The sequence below is a fragment of the Zophobas morio genome, unplaced genomic scaffold (genome assembly GCF_036711695.1).
Source record: "Zophobas morio isolate AGI-343-1 ecotype UQ-CSIRO unplaced genomic scaffold, CSIRO_AGI_Zmor_V1 ptg000023l, whole genome shotgun sequence".
Taxonomy (NCBI): domain Eukaryota; kingdom Metazoa; phylum Arthropoda; class Insecta; order Coleoptera; family Tenebrionidae; genus Zophobas; species Zophobas morio.
In genome coordinates this window covers 7,109,171-7,128,937 of record NW_026972128.1, presented here as the reverse complement: position 1 = coordinate 7,128,937, position 19,767 = coordinate 7,109,171, and the positions used below count along the sequence as shown (strand labels likewise).

Genomic DNA, 19,767 nt, shown 5'->3' with positions numbered 1-19,767 from the left:
TATTGATATCGCGTAATTGGTTCTGCCATCAGCTCGAAAACTTCATGGAGTTGGTTTCGATCTCATTTTATAATAACATCATTCACCCCCGTTCCAGTGTACAGGTGTACTTGCTTAACATCAAATTAATTAGATAAATTGATTTTTAAAGCCAGCGGAAATTGACAGGGTAGTCGGCGGGAACGGGTCTGATTTACGTTTTGTCTTTTGCCATTTCCTGCTCCATTGAATATCCCACTTTTCATCAGGGTAAAACAATACATTATTTATTTCCGCGACCCTATTTTCCTGTTTGTAAACCAAACTACCCCGATAAATTAGTGCGAACACCTGTATTACGAACAACCCAGATCCGAGTATTAAAGTTGTCCAAGTTTCATTGGGTCTGATTCCTTTTCAATTTGTTTCAGGACTTTCGGGCAACTAAATACTAAATCCCTATGCGTTATGTGCGCTGTGGGGTGTTATATATTAATCATACAAATACCTAGCCAGACAATCTACTAAATAACTCTCTTAAATATAACATTAAAACGTTGGAACTTATTATTTATTGACAAAAATAAAAGCGAGAGCTAACTGAAACGAGCGAAGCTCCCGGCGGTGTAATCAGTATTTGTCATTTGGTGATCATTTTTTTGCCGTTTTAATAACTTTCAGAACGAGACTAGATTATTTTATTTATCTAAGTGGGTTTTTTGTTTTCTAACCCCAGCTCCACAGAAAGGTAAAAAAGGGAAAAAAGAAGAGGAAGAAGACGAGAAAGAAATGAAAAAAGAAGCGCCACCGACAGAAGATTCCAGATACTACTGAAAGCGATCGCCAAGCAAAGTGGAGAAAATATTTGGAATATATATATTGATGAACTTGTTAAACCTAAGTCGATCAAAGCGGTTTACAATTGTTTAATTTACATTTACAGACGAGGGGAATTTTGTTGGAGATATGACAGCCTTAACAGAGGATATCTTCAAAATAGGAGAAGTTATGAACCGAATTAATTCAGAGAAAGAGAGGAATCTGATTACTTTAAAGACGATAAATCCGTTCCTATTCTAGCTAAAATGACTGAAAAGATTTTAAGTAGGGTTATGCTTATGAAGAAAGATGCACTGGAATATATTAAGGAGTTTCACAAATACGTACAAGAGTATCTTTATCAACTGAACTGTTTTTCAGAGACTTATCGACTTTGTCAATCGCTTAAAATTGATAAAAGGGATTCTCGCAACTAATTTAGGATTTAGTAAATTAGAAAAGGTTGAATTTGGTGGGATCGAAGGACGATTGTTGTCTCAAAAGGGTAAACAAATTTTTGACGAATTTGGTAGCGTTTACAACGTTTTTAATAATATTCAGTACGATCCTTGTGATATTGCTGACAACAGTATCCTTAAGGACAATGACGATTTTTTGCCAGATGTGCTGATTATGATAAAAGATTAGCTGCGATATTTTCTCAAGCGTTTGACGATTGTTACAATCTTGAAAGCATTTTCAAATTCCTTGCAGTCATTGGAAATTTGCTTGAACGGCCTGTCATCAGGAATGAAAAAACACCAAAGTATCAAAGGATTATTGATATTTTCAACGAAGAACTTGATACGGTTAAAGTGATCTACGACGAAGGAAAAAAGAATGGAGTGTCTATTGATAAGAACTTTCCCCCAGTGGCTTTTCAAGCTGAGATAAAGAATTGAAAAGCCTGGGGAAGATCTGAAATTACTTGAAGACGATATTATTAAAGAAGAAGAGGCTCTTCACGTCTTTGATAAATACGACCGTATGTTAAGAATTCCGGAAACTGATAGGCAGCAAACATTTAATAAATGGTGTAAATCAATTCCAGCAGAGATTGAGGCTAGTAGTTATAGCAAAATTCGAGTTAATACGGAAACCGAACGATTTAATATTTCTGAATTTTGATGATCAGTTAGTCGCTGCTCTGCGAGAAGTCAGATATATGAAATTTTTGGAGCTTCTGGAAATTCCTTATGAGGCCGTTGAGTTGTATGAAAAAGTAGAACTGTTCTTCGACTGCCAACAGAAGTTTAACAGAGTTGTGGAATGGTATAACCATCTGAAAATAAGTACACTGCCAGTGGAATATAATTTAATTGCGGCGGAAATGAAAAAAGTTGATGAAATGTTAGAATCAGTCATATCTGTTATAACTTGGAGTACGCATGAGAATGAGACTTTAATAGCGATATATGATAAAGTGAAATATCTTTACGACAGAATTAATCAATGTCAGAAGAATCTGACCCAAATTAATACTGAATTGGATGCATGGGTCAATTTCCCTCTGTTCGAAAGAAGAGAGGGCAAGAAAAAAAATTTGCTATATTTAGAAGATCGACACGAACGTTCTACCAAGCGATATAATCAAATTGAGACTACATACGAGGAAGCTAAAAGAATGTTGGCGGAGAATTATCGACTATTCTTCGACATTCCTGAAGTTGTGGAAGATCTTCCTCCTGAAGAAAGCTCTCCGGAAGAAGAGTCGCCTAATGTTGAGACCCCAACTCCACGGAAAGGCAATAAAGGGAAAAAAGAAGGTGACGAGAAAAAGCAGAAAGCAGACAAGAAAGAAAAACCAAAGAAAGAGAAAGAGCCGGAGAAAAAAGAAAAGGACAAGAAGGGCAAGATAGGAAAGAAGAAGAAGAAGCCAGTTTGAAGAAGAAGCGCCACCGCCAGAAGAAGTGGTAGTTGATACTACTGAAAGCGAACGCCAAGCAAACTAGAGAAAATATTTGGAATATATTGACGAACTTGTTAAATCTAAGTTGATCAAAGCGGTTTACAATAGTTTAATTTACATTATGAATGAAAGCGGTGACGTAGTACCAGTTCTGCCTTTGTTTGAGTTATCTTTAAAGCTTCACGACCCGATGATCAATTTTGTACCCTCTATCGACTTAACAGACGAGGACAATTTTGTTGAAGATATGACAGCCTTAATTGAGGATATCTTCAAAATGGGAGAAGTTATGAAGCGAATTGATCCAGAGAGAGAGGGGCCTGATTACTTTAAAGACGTTAAATCTGATCCTACTTTAGCTAAAATAACTGAAGAGATTTTAAGCAGGGTTATGCTTATGAGGGAAGATGCATACGAATATATTAAGGAGTTTGACGAATACGTACATTTCTGGACTGACGATAGACAAGAATATCTTCGACAATTCTTAATGTTCGGCGGACTTTTGAGTCAAGAAGAACTCAAAAGAATTGCGGAACTTAAAGAAACACCTCCCACTGTTCCTCAGTTTAAGGAACAAATTGACCAATACGATGACCGCATAAAAAAATAGAGGAAATGGCTGATGATCACATATTAGATGGTGACTGGATGAGAGTTAATGTTAGACCTTTGAAGCAGGCTATTCTGAATACCATTTGTAAATGGGGTAACTTGTTTAAACAACATCTTTACGATCGTGTTATTAATAGTCTAAACGAACTGGATAGTTTTATCGTTGAAGCCATTCAAGCCATGCAAGTAGAACTCACGGAAGATTACTACCACAGTTTAATAAAAGTCATGGGTTATCTATTTAAAGTCAAGGAAAGACAGCTAGAGACTGATAACATGTTCGAACCGCTGAAAGAAATCATGGATTTACTTTTTGAATACGGAATGGAATTTCCTGAAGAGATACATGTTCAACTTCAGGAGATCCCAGACAGATGGTAGCAGTGCAAAAAGGTTGCCGCGACAAGGAAACAAAATGTTGTTCCACTTCAGGCTCTTCAAGTCAACGCGATCAAAAGACGTATTAGCCTGTTTGAAATACGACAAGCTATGTATAGAGAAATGTTTAAAAAGCTTCCATTTTTCAACTGGAACTGCAAAAATGTCTATAAATTGTTAGACAAAACAAACGGTGAACTCGTGGAATTAGAAGCTGAGATGGTGAAGTTACAAGAACAAGTTAATTTGTTTGAACTGACTCTGCCTGAATTCAAACCTATGAATTCTGCACGGAAGGAAATCAGGCAAATTAAACAACAGTGGGATTATGTTTTTATATTTAGATCGTGTATCGACGAGTGGAAGAAGACACCTTGGAAGAAAATCGACGTTGAGGCTATGGAAATGGAATACAAGAAATTCGCCAAGGAAGTTCGCCAAATGGACAAAGAATTGAAGGTTTGGGATGTTTACGTTCAGCTAGAAGCAGCAATTAAAAACATGATGACTTCTTTGAGAGCAGTAACGGAATTACAAAATCCAGCGATTAGAGAACGACACTGGAAACAACTTATGCAGGCAACAAAGGTAATTTTTATTGATACTTTAGTTACAAGTTACATTCAACTCGTTTGCCCTCTTATACTGCTTGCTTAAGGCTGAAGAAAGACTGCCACCACATGACACAGTGAGTACAAACACTGGAACACAAGACTCTTTCATACCCTATTTTTAATAAATTTTTCATAATTACCGTGTTTCCATAATGCCCTTACACATCTTATTCCTAGGTCCGCTTTGTCATGGACGATTCCACAACTCTCAGTGAGTTACTTGCTTTGAATTTGCATGAATACGAGGACGAAGTCAAGAACATCGTTGATAAATCCGTGAAAGAAATGGCGATGGAAAAAATTCTCAAAGAATTAAACGCAACATGGGTTAACATGTCCTTCGCTACGGAGGTTCATGAGCGGACTAACTTGAAACTTTTAGTGACATCCGAAGAATTAATAGAAACGTTGGAAGAAAATCAAGTGGCGCTCCAAAATATGATGACGTCTAAGTTCATCGACTTTTTCTTGGACGAAGTTTCCGACTGGCAGAAAAAACTGTCGAACGCCGATCAAGTCATCCAAGTTTTTTTTGAAGTGCAACATAAATGGTGTTACTTGGAGAGCATTTTTATAGGGTCTGAAGATATAAGAAGTCAGCTACCTGAAGATTCGAAGCGATTCGAAAAAATTGATAGGGATTTTAGAGAAGTTCTGAATGAAATGTTGAAAGACTTGAACGTGATACGAGCCACGAACAAACCAAGGCTTTATGATAAACTTGACGGGATTTTGTCACAGTTGATTTTGTGCGAAAAAGCATTGAACGATTATAGTTGGATACGAAGAGGTTGGCATTCCCACGATTCTATTTTGTGTCTTCCGCAGATTTGCTAGACATTCAGTCTAATGCAAATCAACCTGATCTGATTCAGAGACATTTAACAAAGTTATTTGATTCTTTACCAAAACTCAAGTTCGAAAAAGGCGGCAAAAACTCGAAAATAAAGAACACCGTGTGGTTGTTTTCATATTTTCCTTTATTAAATATCGAAAAAAAATGTGTTACTTTCCGGCGATTCAAAGTGTAATAATTTTCTAAAAATATTTTTCGAAAAATGAACTAATGTCCTGGATTGCTATTGAGAACTCAAATAAAAAAAATCTTCTAATCGGTTTCCGCTTTCTTACCATTAATTGTAGAAGCTTGGCGGTAGCTCCTTAATTGCAAATGCGATTGGTCGTAGCAACTACGACACTAAAGAGGTCACCAAACTTTCAGCTTTTGTATCGTTTACATTCAAATAAAAGTGTTTGACTTTTGTGGGTGCTTTATTTATGGATAAGTTTGCGATTTATGTACTTCCGGAATCAATATATCCATGCTGTTCGGTTTTGCGAAAACCACATGGATTTTAGGTTATAAAAGTTTATGTTTTGTCGTTGGAATTTTAAAATCAATAGTCGAGAAAATTGTGGGTAGGTAATCTAGCTCTCAGGCAAGTTACGGTTGGAAAGATATAAATGTGGCTTGCTGATTTGATATGATTTTCGTTTCATTACTTTGTTTAGTTGAATAGCGTATCAGTATATTGTATGTAAGGTATTATTTATATTCGAGTAGTAATTGATTTATCAACTGATACGTGTGTTATCCATTTCAGATCGCTAGAAATGACTAACAGTAATTTTTTTGTCATTCAGATGCGTTCTTGGAATCATTAAAACTTAAAGATTGGTGGTCTTTTAAGAGGTGCCGCGAAATTTTTAAAATGGCAAAAATATTTATCACATTATTTAGGGTTTAAGGGATATGACCGATTCGCTTTCCACCTTACCATGCCCAGTACAATCTTACATGGGTGCAGTGTAAAAACTTTAAATAAGTACGTAGCATGGCAAGATAGTTAGCAATTTATGGCTGAAAGCCTTACTACCGTCCACTTGAAGCATTTGGAGAAAAAATTTTTGCACTATGACGAGGACTCGGAGAAGTTAATGGGAGTTCGGATGACTCAGAATTTGAGTTTGTAGACGACTTAGATTAATATATTTAGACTGACATTACTGACATTTAATGGAGAATTAATTTTTCGGTTTGACCTTCTAAGCCGATTTTAAATTGGAAAAATGATACCCATAATTATATAGCTCAAAAAATAAAGTGATTAGATTTAGTTATTTGTAGCGATCTGAAATGGATAATAGTCCTGTTCCGAAAGCATTACTTCTGACTATACTTCTAAATTAGAAAAAATTGCCCGTTAAATTAAAAAATTTTGGTTAGTTCATTATATTATTTTATTTTTGGGTAGCAATTTCTTTTTTTTTATATGAATAATGAAATCCAGGGAATTTTTAGTAGCAAAACTTGGCTGTTTGGCTGGTAAGGTATTAAATTCGTTTGTTAACCATCAATTTTGAAATCTTGTAAATGAATTCCGGAAACTAACTACAAGAATAGGTTGTCACTATTTTGAACATACTATTTACTTCTCTGACCATCTTAACAACTGACTGACAATGACCATTAGCGATAGGTAAATTGACCCTTTCGAAATAATTCTCTTTATCTCATATTTTATTACTTTATTAACCTTGTCGGCTTTAACATAAAAGTTTTTCTGTTACAAATTTTTGATGAGTTGTTCACTGGCGTCTTGAATGGAATGTTTTGTAGAGTCATTAATTAGATTAAATAGGTTAAAAATCAGTGTACTTAGTTGGAATTCCTATGTTAGTTTAATTTGATGTACATAGTGCCGAAACGCGTTGCAACAATATTTTTGTGTTTTTTTCCACGGTTTGTGGAGTAATAAACATTACAGTGTTATTGTGCACTAAGTATTCAAAGAAGATTACTTGAGCCTATTATGAATAAAAAATCTTTTGAACTACACAAACAACAATAAACATTTATGGGAAAAAAGACACAACTATCTACAAATAGTTAATTTATAATTCCGAGCAAGTTATTTCGAAAGTGATTTGACACATAGTGTTGCAAATAAAGACATTTTTTTGTATCGACTTACCGGTTTGTGATTTCATTTCCAACTTTATTATTGAGGTAAGTGTGGCAACGTTGAGAACCTCGTCTCGTTAAACATACAGTTAGATATACACTGAACACTCAATTTCTGCATCAACAGACCCCGTAGTTTGGTTGAAATTTATTTATATATCCTTTCATTGTTAATATTATTAATTGCACCTCTCTGTATAATTTTCATTCAGAAAAAACGAATTCTTTCAATGACAGTAAAAATAAATTTTTAAAATTTAGTGATCAATTTGTATTCAGGCTATCGCTGGTTAAAATTATTTCGTAAAGTACGAAATTATACATATAATCGTGTTGTTTACGTTTATCAACCAACACGACGAATATCGGCCAAGGGAACAAATATAATTAAAATAATGAAAAAGTTGTAGTTTACCATGACGGCAGTAAATCTTTTACATTGCAAATATCTTTTTTACATAATATACAAGGTGATTGCGAAACACATGCAAAAAAAAGGGGAATAGCTCACAATATGATTAGATCACTGCGTAAAATTCACGGTCCTAAGTGGTAGCAGTGTCTAGAAAAAATTATTTCGAATTAAATGTAAATTTTTATACGCGTCGCTGGTAATGTTTCGTGACCTACATAAGTACTACAATGAATGGGGCAGAGCGACTCGGATTAAGAACCAAAAAAGTGACTTTATCAGGCACTTTTTTAATCGCAACGTGAAAACATCGAGCAGTCGGTGAAATCGGTGTATGGTGCAGTTTTCCAATGTAGAATGTGTCGATATGGTAATTGGTGTGCGCGAATATTTGCATCAGTGATACAGCATCTCCGAGAACATGGTACCTTCAACCTCAAAGTCACGATCGTGGCCGTGATAGGACAGAAAGAAAAAGTTGGAGTTTCACAGGACATTCGATTTTTAATTTGTTTTTTCTATTTAGACACTCCTAGGGTGGGGGATGCCGTGGTTAAAATTATTGCATATATTTCGGAGTCACCCTGTATATAATACGGTGATTTGTTGTTTCCACGTTCGAGTACTTATGTACTTATTATAACCCGTAGAAGAAAAGGCAAATTTACTACCAGCCTTGTCAAGACAGTTTATGTGTTTTTTAAATGTCTGTGGAGATTTATTTGTAAATATAATAAAGTAAAATTGTTTGTGCAATATAACAGAATTTCTACTAAGTACGTAAAAGCATTCCACAAATAGCTAAATTAAATGCACGCGTTTAAATTCAGGCAAATCGAAATATTTTACCAGTGAAGAACAGGATGGGAACTGATTATTTTCCAAATACTTATACTGGGCTTGCTTGTTTTCTGTGCTTCTTTTTTGTTTTAATAAGAACGTGGAGGAGACGACATCTTTATTACAGCGCATTTAAAGTAAATGGACCTATACCTTTTCCTCTAATTGGAAGTGCTTATGTATTTTTTGGACACACTCAAAGTAAGTACCTACCTTTAATTAAAATGTTCTCAGTTTATCAATCCTTTCAGATATTTTGGAAAGTTTTACACGTTTGAAACGTAAATATGGACTTTTTTATAAACTCTGGATGTCTTCCGATTTATATTTCGTTGTCATGAAACTTGATCATGTGAAAGCAATTCTAAATAACTGTTCGGAAAAATTTTCAACCATGAAATTTGTGGACCCGGTTTTTGGAAAAGGACTTCTTACTTTACCAGGTTTGTGAAAAATTCATTTTTATTGTTATATATTATATGTTGTATTCAGTTTTGATGTACATGTTATTTCTCAACAGCGACTGAGTGGAAAATTCATCGAAAATTATTAGGAGGGACTCTAAATCAGGAAATTTTGAATTCATATGTTGACATTTTCGCAAATTACTCAAACGTCTTGGTGGAAAAACTTGAAGGCACACTTGATGCAGGTTTTGTTGATATGTTTCCAATTTTTGCACAATGCATGACGGATGTTCTTTGTGGTAAGTAACAAATCATAAGTTGAGGTAATTTGCTTGGTTTAGGTACAATCCTGGGTACTGATCTCAAAGTTATGAAAAAAAATGGACCCGATGTGATTTTGTGGACGGCTAAGTAATTTATTTATGCCAATTGTATGTGTTTTTTATCCACCAATTCAATGTTATAGATTAGGGGAGCTGAGTGTGTTACGTATATTTAATCCTCTTCTTCATCCAGATTTTATGTGGAAGAAATCATCTCTCTCAAAACAAACAAACGCTATATTACATAATGTTCAGCGTCTAATTAAAAAAGTAAATGCGCGGAAGTACCCATAAGATAAAATTCAAAGTAAGCAATTTTAGATTCTGGAAAGTAAGCGACGCGAAAAGTCGTACCTCAAATTAGAGCAAGAGCCAAATTTGTTGAATTACATGTTGAAGTTAGAAAATACGGAAACAACATGGAACGAAGAAATGTCAGCTGAAGAAACTCAAGCATTTCTAATTGCAGGTGCCGATGCAACGTCTCTTACCTTAGGTTACGTTCTGATGATGTTAGCCATGCACCAAGAGATCCAGGTGGCCTGTAGAAACCATTTAGTCACAATTTAAAACTATTTTTCAGAAACAAGTATTCGACGAACTAGATTTTGTTTTTGGTGGTAGCAACAGAAACGTCACTTTAGAAGATCTGCACCAGCTTTCACTTCTTGAACGTGTGGTTAAAGAAACTTTGAGGATTTTTCCCGTCGCGCCACTAGTTGGAAGGTACTTCACCGAAGATCTTGTTGTCGGTAGGTAGTAAAGTTGTATGTTCACCAATACCAACTACGTTTTTTATCTAGGAAATTTTACTTTTCCGAAAGGGAGCTCCGCCTTTATCCCCATTCTTTGTATTCATAGAGACAACGAAATTTGGCCTAATCCTCTCAAATTTGACCCTGACAGATTTTTGCCGGGCGAAACGGCCAAAAGACACCCCTTTTCCTTTATACCGTTTAGTGGTGGTCCTCGAAAGTGTCTAGGTCCTACGTATGGCTACATGTCCATGAAGGTCGTTTTGGCGACGATTTTGAGGCATTATAAAGTTGTTGCGACGAGTTATAGAGAAATTTCTGAAATTGAAATGAAGATTGATGTGTCTGCTAGATGTGTGAAGGGACAGAATGTTATATTACACAAAAGATAGGGTTTTCAGAATGATGATGTACGTTTGGAGAATAAATTTGCAGAAGTTTAGGGTTGTTTTTTTACGTCATAATTGACCCTTATCGTTTATAAAGCGAACTGTGTACTTGTACACGGACACACTTTGCTCACGCTCTGTTGGTTGTATGGGATAAGGTATGCGAACTTAAAATCGGGACTATAATTAATTTCCACAATTTTTGTATAAAGAAGCAATTTACATAGTGCTATATTAAATATGACGTTTAGATTTTGATGACGATAATTTATTTTTAAGCAAAACTGTCATATTAGCAATGGCCCCACTAAAAGAACTTGAAAAAAGAAAATTAATAAATTTAGTGCATGACAGGCAGCCAAAGATTACTCCATATTTGGCGGTTAAGAGATTAAAAAATTATGTAATTGGGAAAACCACTGTCTATAGAGTTTGGGAACAATGGATGGAGGTGCTGGAACAGAAAGGAAAGAAGAGTCTGGAAAAACAAAGAAGAAAATTACCGGAAGAAGAAATTTGGAAGATTGTTAAACTTTCAAAGAAAAATGGGGCGACTGCATCGAAGTTAGTAAGAAAATATCATGTGTCAGATCGGAATATATCGAAAATATTAAAACAAAAAGGAATTAACCGTTACACCAAAATAGATGCATGAAAATCGACACCTGAACGACCAGAACGACAAAGAGCCAGGGTAAATGCCTTATTTTCTGGTGATTTCAAACTCAGTGGCAAAAAAGACATCATTTATGATGATGAATCCTATTTTTCTTTCCAAAACGACAAAGCATCTTCAAGTAAACATTATTTGGTCACATTTAAAGAATAAAGTACTTATATTATGAAGAAAACTGGCCAGCTTCGACATTTAGGAAATTGAAGTAGCGAATAAAAAAGAAAATCAAGGAATTTTACGAAAAATACATCAAACGATTGCTGTGGAACAACCGCAAGAGAATTAATGAAGCGGCTGTTAATGGAACATTGAGAGTTATTAAGAAATAAGTTTATAAGGTTATTGTTACACAATTGTTTTTCGTTTGAATAGTAAATACGTTTGAAAAATAGTCCCAATTTTAAGTTCGCCTACCTTATTAGTGTGGTATAGTTGGTAAGATTATTGTTTACGACAACTGCGTTTTAGTGTTTTTCGACTGTATTTTGCTCGGTTCTTTGTTCATTGTTAGTTTTAAAAAATTGTAATGTTACATAAATTGATAGTTTTAATCAACTGAAATTTGGGAGGAAATCAAGCGATGTAGCATTGGAAAAGTATCCAATTTTGAGTCAAAATAAGTGTGGCTTCAAGCTCGCTGGGGATGTCGTTCCGTATTTTGCTTAACTACTAACGTAAGTGTGGATACTGGTTTGTAGCAGTCAAACACTTATTTCTTCTCAAGATAAATAGTTTTGCTTTCTAAGAATTTCCTGAACGATTTTCAATAGCTTCAAAAGCTAACAGTACAGTGCGGACTTTGCCAACACAATTAAAGAAATAATAATTCCATGTCTGACTTTTTTTGGAGATGGTAATTGGAATTAATATGTGTGTACTTGCCAAATTATTGATCGTAACAATTTGAAATGGGAAAACTCACTTGTAACAAGCATCATAATTTTGGAGCAACTATTAATCCGTTTTCTATTATGGATACAGAAGTGCATTCCATACCGGATATAAACAAGTTAACAGAGTGTGTTTTCGTAACATAATGCGTTCGAATCAAGGTCAGTGGCGGAATAATGGTGATGAATTCAAAAAAACAACTTCTACAAGAATCTCTAAAAAATATATAGGTTGTCATTTAGTTTCTTATACTGATATTACTGATATTATCTATATTTGTTTAACTAAATAGGGATTATCGCAATAAAATTTCGAAAATCAAATTTTATGATTTTTCAAAAAAGCGGGATTTGTTGGACTGTACTTCAGGGACGAGGGAAGTCCGGTTGAAATAAGCCTAGACCATTTTTTTTCCTTCCTGACTGTAAACTTACATTGTCTAGTAAATTGGACCACTGACTACTTTTTTATATGTGGATTCGGAATATCGTGTAGACTGCAAATGGTAAAACGCTAACGAAATTATTCCCTCTTTTGTCGCTTTTTGCCATTTTTTTTTCATATTTTTGGAGCATTTTTGTTGCATTTTTTGTGGACCATTTACCATGCTTTTTTGACTGTTTTTTTTTTGTAAGTTTTTGTTGTTTTTTTTTTGTGTGGCTTTTCAAATTTCGCTTTTTTCCGTTTTTGGGTCCCTTTATTGTCCTTGACTTTTATGTGGCATTTTTTATGGACGTTTTGGAGCCTTTGTTTCCACTTTTTATATCTTTTTGTTGTTAAAGGTTAAAACAAACTTAGGGGCTTCTAATATTTTAATTTTGAAAGAGTTTTAAAAAATCTTTGGACCTCTACTATTTTCATATTTTTGTTTGAATATTTTTTTTTCAAGAATTTAAAAGATTTTTGAAGTTTTCTGGTGTAGAATTTTTGAAAGAGGTTAAAATTACTTGGGAAGGTGGTATCTACGACATTTTTTTTGTTTTAAGAATTTAAAATAATCTTGGGGACTCCTAAAGTTTTATTTTTGAAATAGAGTAAAACAGAGTTAGCTTCATTTTTAAAAGAAATTAAAAAATCTTCGGGCCTCTGTCGCTTTCAATTTAAGAATCTTTTTTTAGAATTTGAACGAATCTTAGAGGTCCTGGTGCTGTATTCTTGAAAGAGATTAAAATACCCTTCGAGGACTCCGACTTTTTTTTTTTGTTTCAAAGAATTTGAAAATATTTCTGACGTTTTGGTGCGTCGCGTTTAATTAAAGTTCTGATATTTTAGTTCTGAATCTTATTTTATTTAAGAATCTTGGTGTCCCCATGATCTTTTCGAAAAATTAAAAAAAAAAATTGAACTTCTCTTGTTGAATTTTTAAATGAGATTAACGATGTTGGTAGTTATGTTTTTTTAACAATTTGAAGTAGTCTCGCAGATCCTGGTCTTTTATTTTAGAATGAATTAGAAAAAATCTTGGAAGATCCTGATATTTCGTTTTTGAAAGAAATTTAAAGAACTTTGAAGGCCTTTGGTATTTCATTTCTGAAAAAATTTGAAAGAATAAATATCCCCTAAAATTTTATTTTTGAAATAGCGCAAAATAGAGTTAGGAGCCTCTAATGTTTTGTTTTTAAAAGGATTGTTATTTTGATTTTAAGAATCTTGGTATCTCCATGATCTTTTTTTAAGTATTTGAAAGAATTTTGGGACCCCTGAGGTTGAATTTGAAAAAAAATCTTGAGATTCTGATGTCGTTTTTAAAAGTCTTCGGACCACGAAAATTTTATTTTCGAAAGAGTCTTAGGACTTTTGATATTTTAGCACTGCAAGAGTTTTAAAAATCTCGGGCTTTTGCTGTTTTCATTTAAGAATCTTGGGATCCCCATGATCTTTTTTGAAGAATTTCAAAAAGTTTTGTACTTCCTTTGTTGAATTTTTGAAGGCAGTTAAAACGATCTTGGTACCTCTGGTATATATATTTTTTAAAGAATTTAAAATAACTCTTGCTCTTTTAGCCGTTTACTTTGATCACTTTTTGTTGTTTTTAATTCCTGAACGTACGCTAAGGAAATATTGTAAACGAGTCTATTGGACGACTGGCTACTTTTATGATTTCTCGACGTTTCATGACCCCCAGAGTACGAAAAAATAGATATTCCGTTTTCGTCGGTCTACCTGTTTGTCTGTGTCTCTGTACATATCTCTGTGTCCTCTGTCTGTATGCCGTCCGTCCAGATTTTTATTAGACAGATAAACTACAGCACCGATGGTGGTCAAATTGTGTACCTGTACTAGGAATATCATGTAGATTGTAAAACGCTACCCAAAATTTGGGTAATCATCCCCATCAACAATAGAATGAAACAAAATACACCTGCACATATAGTTTATGAATCCGTACTGAAATTTTACCCTAGACATCCTGTTCTTTGGGAAAACATTCAACATTGTATTTTACAATTTAACTTTGAAATTACACAGCCGAAAGCTCTGAAATCTTGTAAACGTTTTAAGGTTATAGAAACCATGATAAATTGTTGTTAGTCCAAATTATTCGTTTATAATCTCTCAAAAAATAAAGACATCATCTTAAAATTCGGCCGAATTTTATTTAATTAATTTTTTTACTCCTGAATTTATGAATTTGTTCGAAGTTTTTACCCTTTTCCCAGATTTTTGGCAAAAAAGTCTACATTTTATAACGACATCTCAACTTTGAAATTGCAAAAATTGAATGTTATGAAACCTTGCAAACATTTCAAGGTTATTGGAAGTATGGTAAATCGTTAATCAAAATTTGTCCGTCATCTTACAGTTTAGCCAAATTTAAAATTATGAGTGCTTTTGGAAAAAAAAAACTGATTGCCGTTAATTAATTAATTAGTTCTCTCCTCTGCGTTAAGGAGACAAAACTAATCAAATTTCATTTTTTTAACCACCACTGCTGCTTGTAATTTGAACGTGCTATTTGTCGAATTCTTTCGAAGTATAAACAGAAACAGCCGAAATTAAGCGTGCACTGAGAAATTGAGAATATCTACATTTTTTCCACACTATACTTCACTATATTTTATTATGCTTATCAATTACTGATATTTTTTTGTTGTTGGAGTACAAATATACCTAACTTTGGATTTTATCAATAATAAAATAATTATTAAAAACATGAGTGAACCTGAGTTTGAACCCTGAATAATTTCAGCAGATATATAACTAGTGATTAAAAAGTTTTTAGATTAGAGTTGGTCTTGAAAATATTCCTTATGTCTTTAGTTACGATGCAAATGTCAAAAATCCAAATTATTGAAATACAAATGAGGTTATGCCTGACATTTACAGTTTAATCAAAGACATGACAAATATTTCCATCGCCAACTCTATTCTGAAAACTTTTTGATCACCCGTTACATTGTACATATAATTTAATGTCCTGATATTCGACATTTTGTTTACGATTATATACAGTATGTCCCCGGATTAACTTCACAAGAGAAAAAAGGAACTGTATTTTCTATTTTACAAAAAAATGACATAGGAATAACCTGTTTTGCTTAATTCAAAACGAATAAATCTGCAATTAAAATTTTAATATTATCAGACTGTGTCCTTAAAATCGAAAAAAACTAAAAGTAACGAAGAACTTAGAAATATGAAAAAATTTATTTTAAGAGTACAAACCAGGAATATTGAAGTTTTAATTGCAGATTTATTCGTTTCGAATTAAGCAAAAAATGTTATTCCTATGTCATTTTTTTGTAAAATATAAAATACAGTTTTTTTCCTCTTGTGAAATCAATCCGGGGACATACTGTATAATAGGGTTAAAAATAAAGTTACTAAATTCTTAGGAGTACCAAAATTTTGAAGTTACGCATGGTATTGTTTGATTAATTAATAAATGCATTTAAAAAATTTAGACAATAAAAAATGCTCTCATTAATAATAATTCAGTTTCTCGGAACATTAACGGGTCATTTTTAATAACACTTAAACATGCTCGCTGCGCTCGCTAGTTAGTTTGTTTAGTTATGATAATTCTATAGACGCTAAATTATTCTGAAAAAATCAACTTGAGGAGTACAAGTCCAGTAAGCACATATAAATCAGTGGATTCCCCCCGTTTTTTCCTAAAGTGTTCATTTACCGAAATCGGTCTTAGGATGTCATGTGCCAAAATCAGTCTTACCTTAGCAAGTGCTGAAAAATGTATACATTTTTGAGGTGAATTTCAAAAGTGATGGTTTCGACAAAATTGTGATAATATTAATGATATTATGATAATCTTTAATGTGTTTAATAAACAAATACTTACATATTCTATTAATCCCTTCGAAATGTATTCTGGGTTGCCTTTTCAAGTTTGTCGAGCTTTTTACTCGTGAATCACCCTGTAGATTAATAATACCCGGCAAAGTCACGGACGTATTGATTCTAGGTATTTTATAGAGATGATATTTCACTACCGGTGTTTACTTCACTGTGAACTGACCTGACCTGACCTGACCAGATCACGGATGCCTTGATTCATAGAAATGATATTTCACTACCGGTGATTACTTTATCGTGATCTGTTTTTCACTGTTGGTGACAGTGATACGTTTTGGCCTATAACGATCTCGGTGACTACGCTTGTTCCTGAATTGAAGTACGCAATCACTGTTTTCATAGCATACCGAGTTTACGAACATGTGGTCATGATCATATCTCTTATGTTTAGCACACCGTTATTTGACGAAAGCATGCCCGATCACCGTGGCTGAGAAAAAACAATCACTGTTCACGCCGTGATAGAAAAATCACAGTTTCGCTCATCTCTAGTATTTATTATCTTACGTTTTTCCTAATTTTTTGGATTATACATTTGCTTTTCTGAAAAATAAACCGTGAACGTGGAACACGAAAATTTACACGAATTTACTAGTTCTACGGCTGCAACTAAAACGATGAGCAGCTGTAATAGCCAACGTTTAAAAACTAAAAATAAAGCGAAAAACTTGTTACAATGTTATTATTTGAAACTACACAGAAGTGTGTGGAAAAAACGCCGACAGCAAATTTTATAGCATATCAGATAAGTTTTAATACACAGCTTGACTTACTTCAGTAACTGGTGCTGTGATTCTGCTAGAAATGTACATACACTTTTACGACTGCACTGATGTCAGAAGCAGCAAATTTGTTCACGGTGCACACCTTTAGGGAAACCTTAACAGAAACACTACAAACATTGCTGCAATATTGCGGTTGCAAAGACACTTCCTCTAAATGACGCTCCGCTGTTACATTTTCATCTAATATTTCTACAGTATAGTGTCCTCCGCGCTTGAATGGAGTAAGGAAGTTGTTATTATGTTCCAGTGTAAACGGCGGAACTTACGGACGACAAGACATATTTATGTCGTCTCGCTGGACCGAACATCAGGCTCGTAATAACACCAGCAGGAGCAAAAACATAACGCTAAACATCAACACGACCGCTGCAGCAGGAATTGATTCAAAGGGTGTGGCTCGTACACGAGCTGCTTCAAAAACCACCCTCATTTTGCCTTGACATATTATTATGGTGCTTCAGCCCTCCGCCACTTACCCAAGGGTTCGCCGTCAGATGACATTCGAAGTACACGTCCGAGCCTTCTTTGATCACGCTGGTGTCCAGGCCGTGTCCTAGTGTTAGTGTCACTTTCGGAGGGTAGTTGACACGTAACATCCAAGTGCGCTGCTGCTCGCTGAACGGAATTCTCTGGTTGGAGGCTTTGCAGGTGAGGATGAGGCCGTGGTCGGCGGCGGTGGGCGTGAAGGACAGGGTGCTTGTGGTGGTGTTTCCGTCGGCGCTTACCGTCACCGTGCCACCTTCGAGGGACACACCGTCCTGTAACAAAATTGAACAATCAGTTCCACTTGTACAACTTGTTAATGACATAATAAATCAGTGAAGATTCCAAAAGAAGGAAGACAAAAACGACGTAGGAAAAGTAGGTCTAAAATATTTCCCTCGACCTGATTTAGTGACTGTTTTCTTGTAAATATTTATTTATATTTGTTAATAAAGTGAGACTACATTTTTGGTGTCTGAACCAATTTCAAGTTGACTTCTCCACATAACAACATCAAACAAATTTCTTGTCGACCCAATACCGTCCTAAATTTGACAAATTACAAAATAAAACTTATCCACCAATTCTGTTAAAAAAAAGGTCGAAAGTTATTTCCCCAGAACTTCTCTCGTGCTTGAAGTACAAAATAACACAGTTACGGATTGATTTACAAGAGAAAAAACAAATATACAAATTTTCGTGATAAAAAAAATGTTAAAGAAATTAAAATTTTTCCTTCGCTTAATATGTATAACTAATTCTACAATTAAAACTACAGAAGCGTAAACATGTGGTTAAATAAACTACAAAAATTTATAGGAGTATTATTTAAAAATTTTTGTAGGTAAAATACTTAATTTAAGTAATGGTGGGCAGTGTTGGGCAGTATCTAGATACTTGTATCCAAATAAAGTATCTAGATACATTTTTGGGTATCTAGTATATGTATCTAGATAAAATCGAATTTAAGCACAAAATATCTGTATCTAGATACAAAATTAATGGCGCAGATACAGATACATTTTTTTATTTCACTTTTTTTTCATTAGTTATTAGTTGAGTTATACTAGTAGTAATTTTTAATACTTTATGTTGGTGATTTTGATCACGTAAACAAAAATAGAGGTAAGAGGTCCACTAATAGTGTTCTGTCAAGGAAATTTTCATATTTTAAATACCATCATTTCCTACATTGCAGCCTTCAGTACTTATACATCTTTAAATATAATCCTGAGGGGTAATAAATCTAAGCCATGGTAAGATGGTATTTTAAAAACCATAAACCACAATTCACTGCGTTTTACACTTATCGGGGCAATGCATTTTATCTGTGTACCTGAGCAACCCGGGTCCGGTATGCCCGATGGTTGTATTTGTGTTATTAAATAAGAGTAATTTTAATAGTAAAAATATTTGTTTAAGGTATCTTATTATTTTTAGAAAATAATAATTGCGTGTTACGTAATGATTAATTTTTTCAATTAGCACAAATTAGTTCTGGAATCGACTAATCGAATGTTCAATACATACATTTCTCTCGCATAAATCGCATATTTGTTACTGTTTTATACCTTTATTTTTCAGACAAATGTAGCATCTTTTCCTGCTGCCACATGTCATTTCTTTACTTTTTCATTGTTGGACCTAACGCGAGGCGGGCTTGGCAGGTCCGTTTTGCCCTAGAATGTACCGATTATGTTTAAGTGTAAATCTTGAGCAATAAAATTAATATTTTTACAACCCTCGGTAGAATAATTTATCGTGATATATTATCAGAAATCGTGAAACGAGATTAAAATAAAATGAGTTTCAACAAACCTGACAGCCTTTGATCGTATAAGGGGTTTAAATACCTTTCTAAGAAATTGTACTTATTTTGCCTTAAACGGAACCAGCAATTCTTCCTAAAATGTATATACCTGCCGCACCGGGATAGACGATTACCGGACATGGTCATAAAAATATCGTAAGCCGATATTGAAGAATAATAATTTATGACAGGTTGCCGACAACAGACCTTCAGCACAGAATAATCATTTCCCCTATTCTTTTGAAATATTAATTTTAATGCTGGAGATAATTATTAGATATACTCAAACACAATTTGGACACTGTAGTATGGGAATAAAAACAAAAAAAATATTCTTTTTAAGCGTACGTAATAAATAGTGTACAATTTGCGACACATCAAATAGCGAAGCGGTGGCCTATTT

General features: G+C 34.1%; 2 protein-coding genes across 3 annotated transcripts in view; one reads left to right on the top strand and one right to left on the bottom strand.

Moving 5' to 3' along the window:
* Positions 1-19,767, bottom strand: part of LOC135134087 (nephrin-like) — a 494,536-nt gene that overhangs the window by 137,621 nt on the left and 337,148 nt on the right. For both annotated transcript variants that reach the window (XM_064062687.1, XM_064062688.1), the window contains exon 5: positions 17,548-17,829. In XM_064062687.1, coding sequence (XP_063918757.1) covers positions 17,548-17,829 — 282 coding nt within the window. The remainder of the gene's footprint in view (positions 1-17,547; positions 17,830-19,767) is intronic.
* Positions 8,431-10,458, top strand: LOC135134234 (cytochrome P450 4C1-like). Its single transcript, XM_064062863.1, has 9 exons — positions 8,431-8,467; positions 8,522-8,732; positions 8,783-8,974; positions 9,052-9,237; positions 9,280-9,349; positions 9,405-9,531; positions 9,583-9,798; positions 9,845-10,013; positions 10,065-10,458. Exons 2-9 carry the CDS (start codon positions 8,555-8,557, stop codon positions 10,406-10,408), a joined length of 1,482 nt encoding a protein of 493 aa, XP_063918933.1. The 5' UTR covers positions 8,431-8,467; positions 8,522-8,554; the 3' UTR covers positions 10,409-10,458.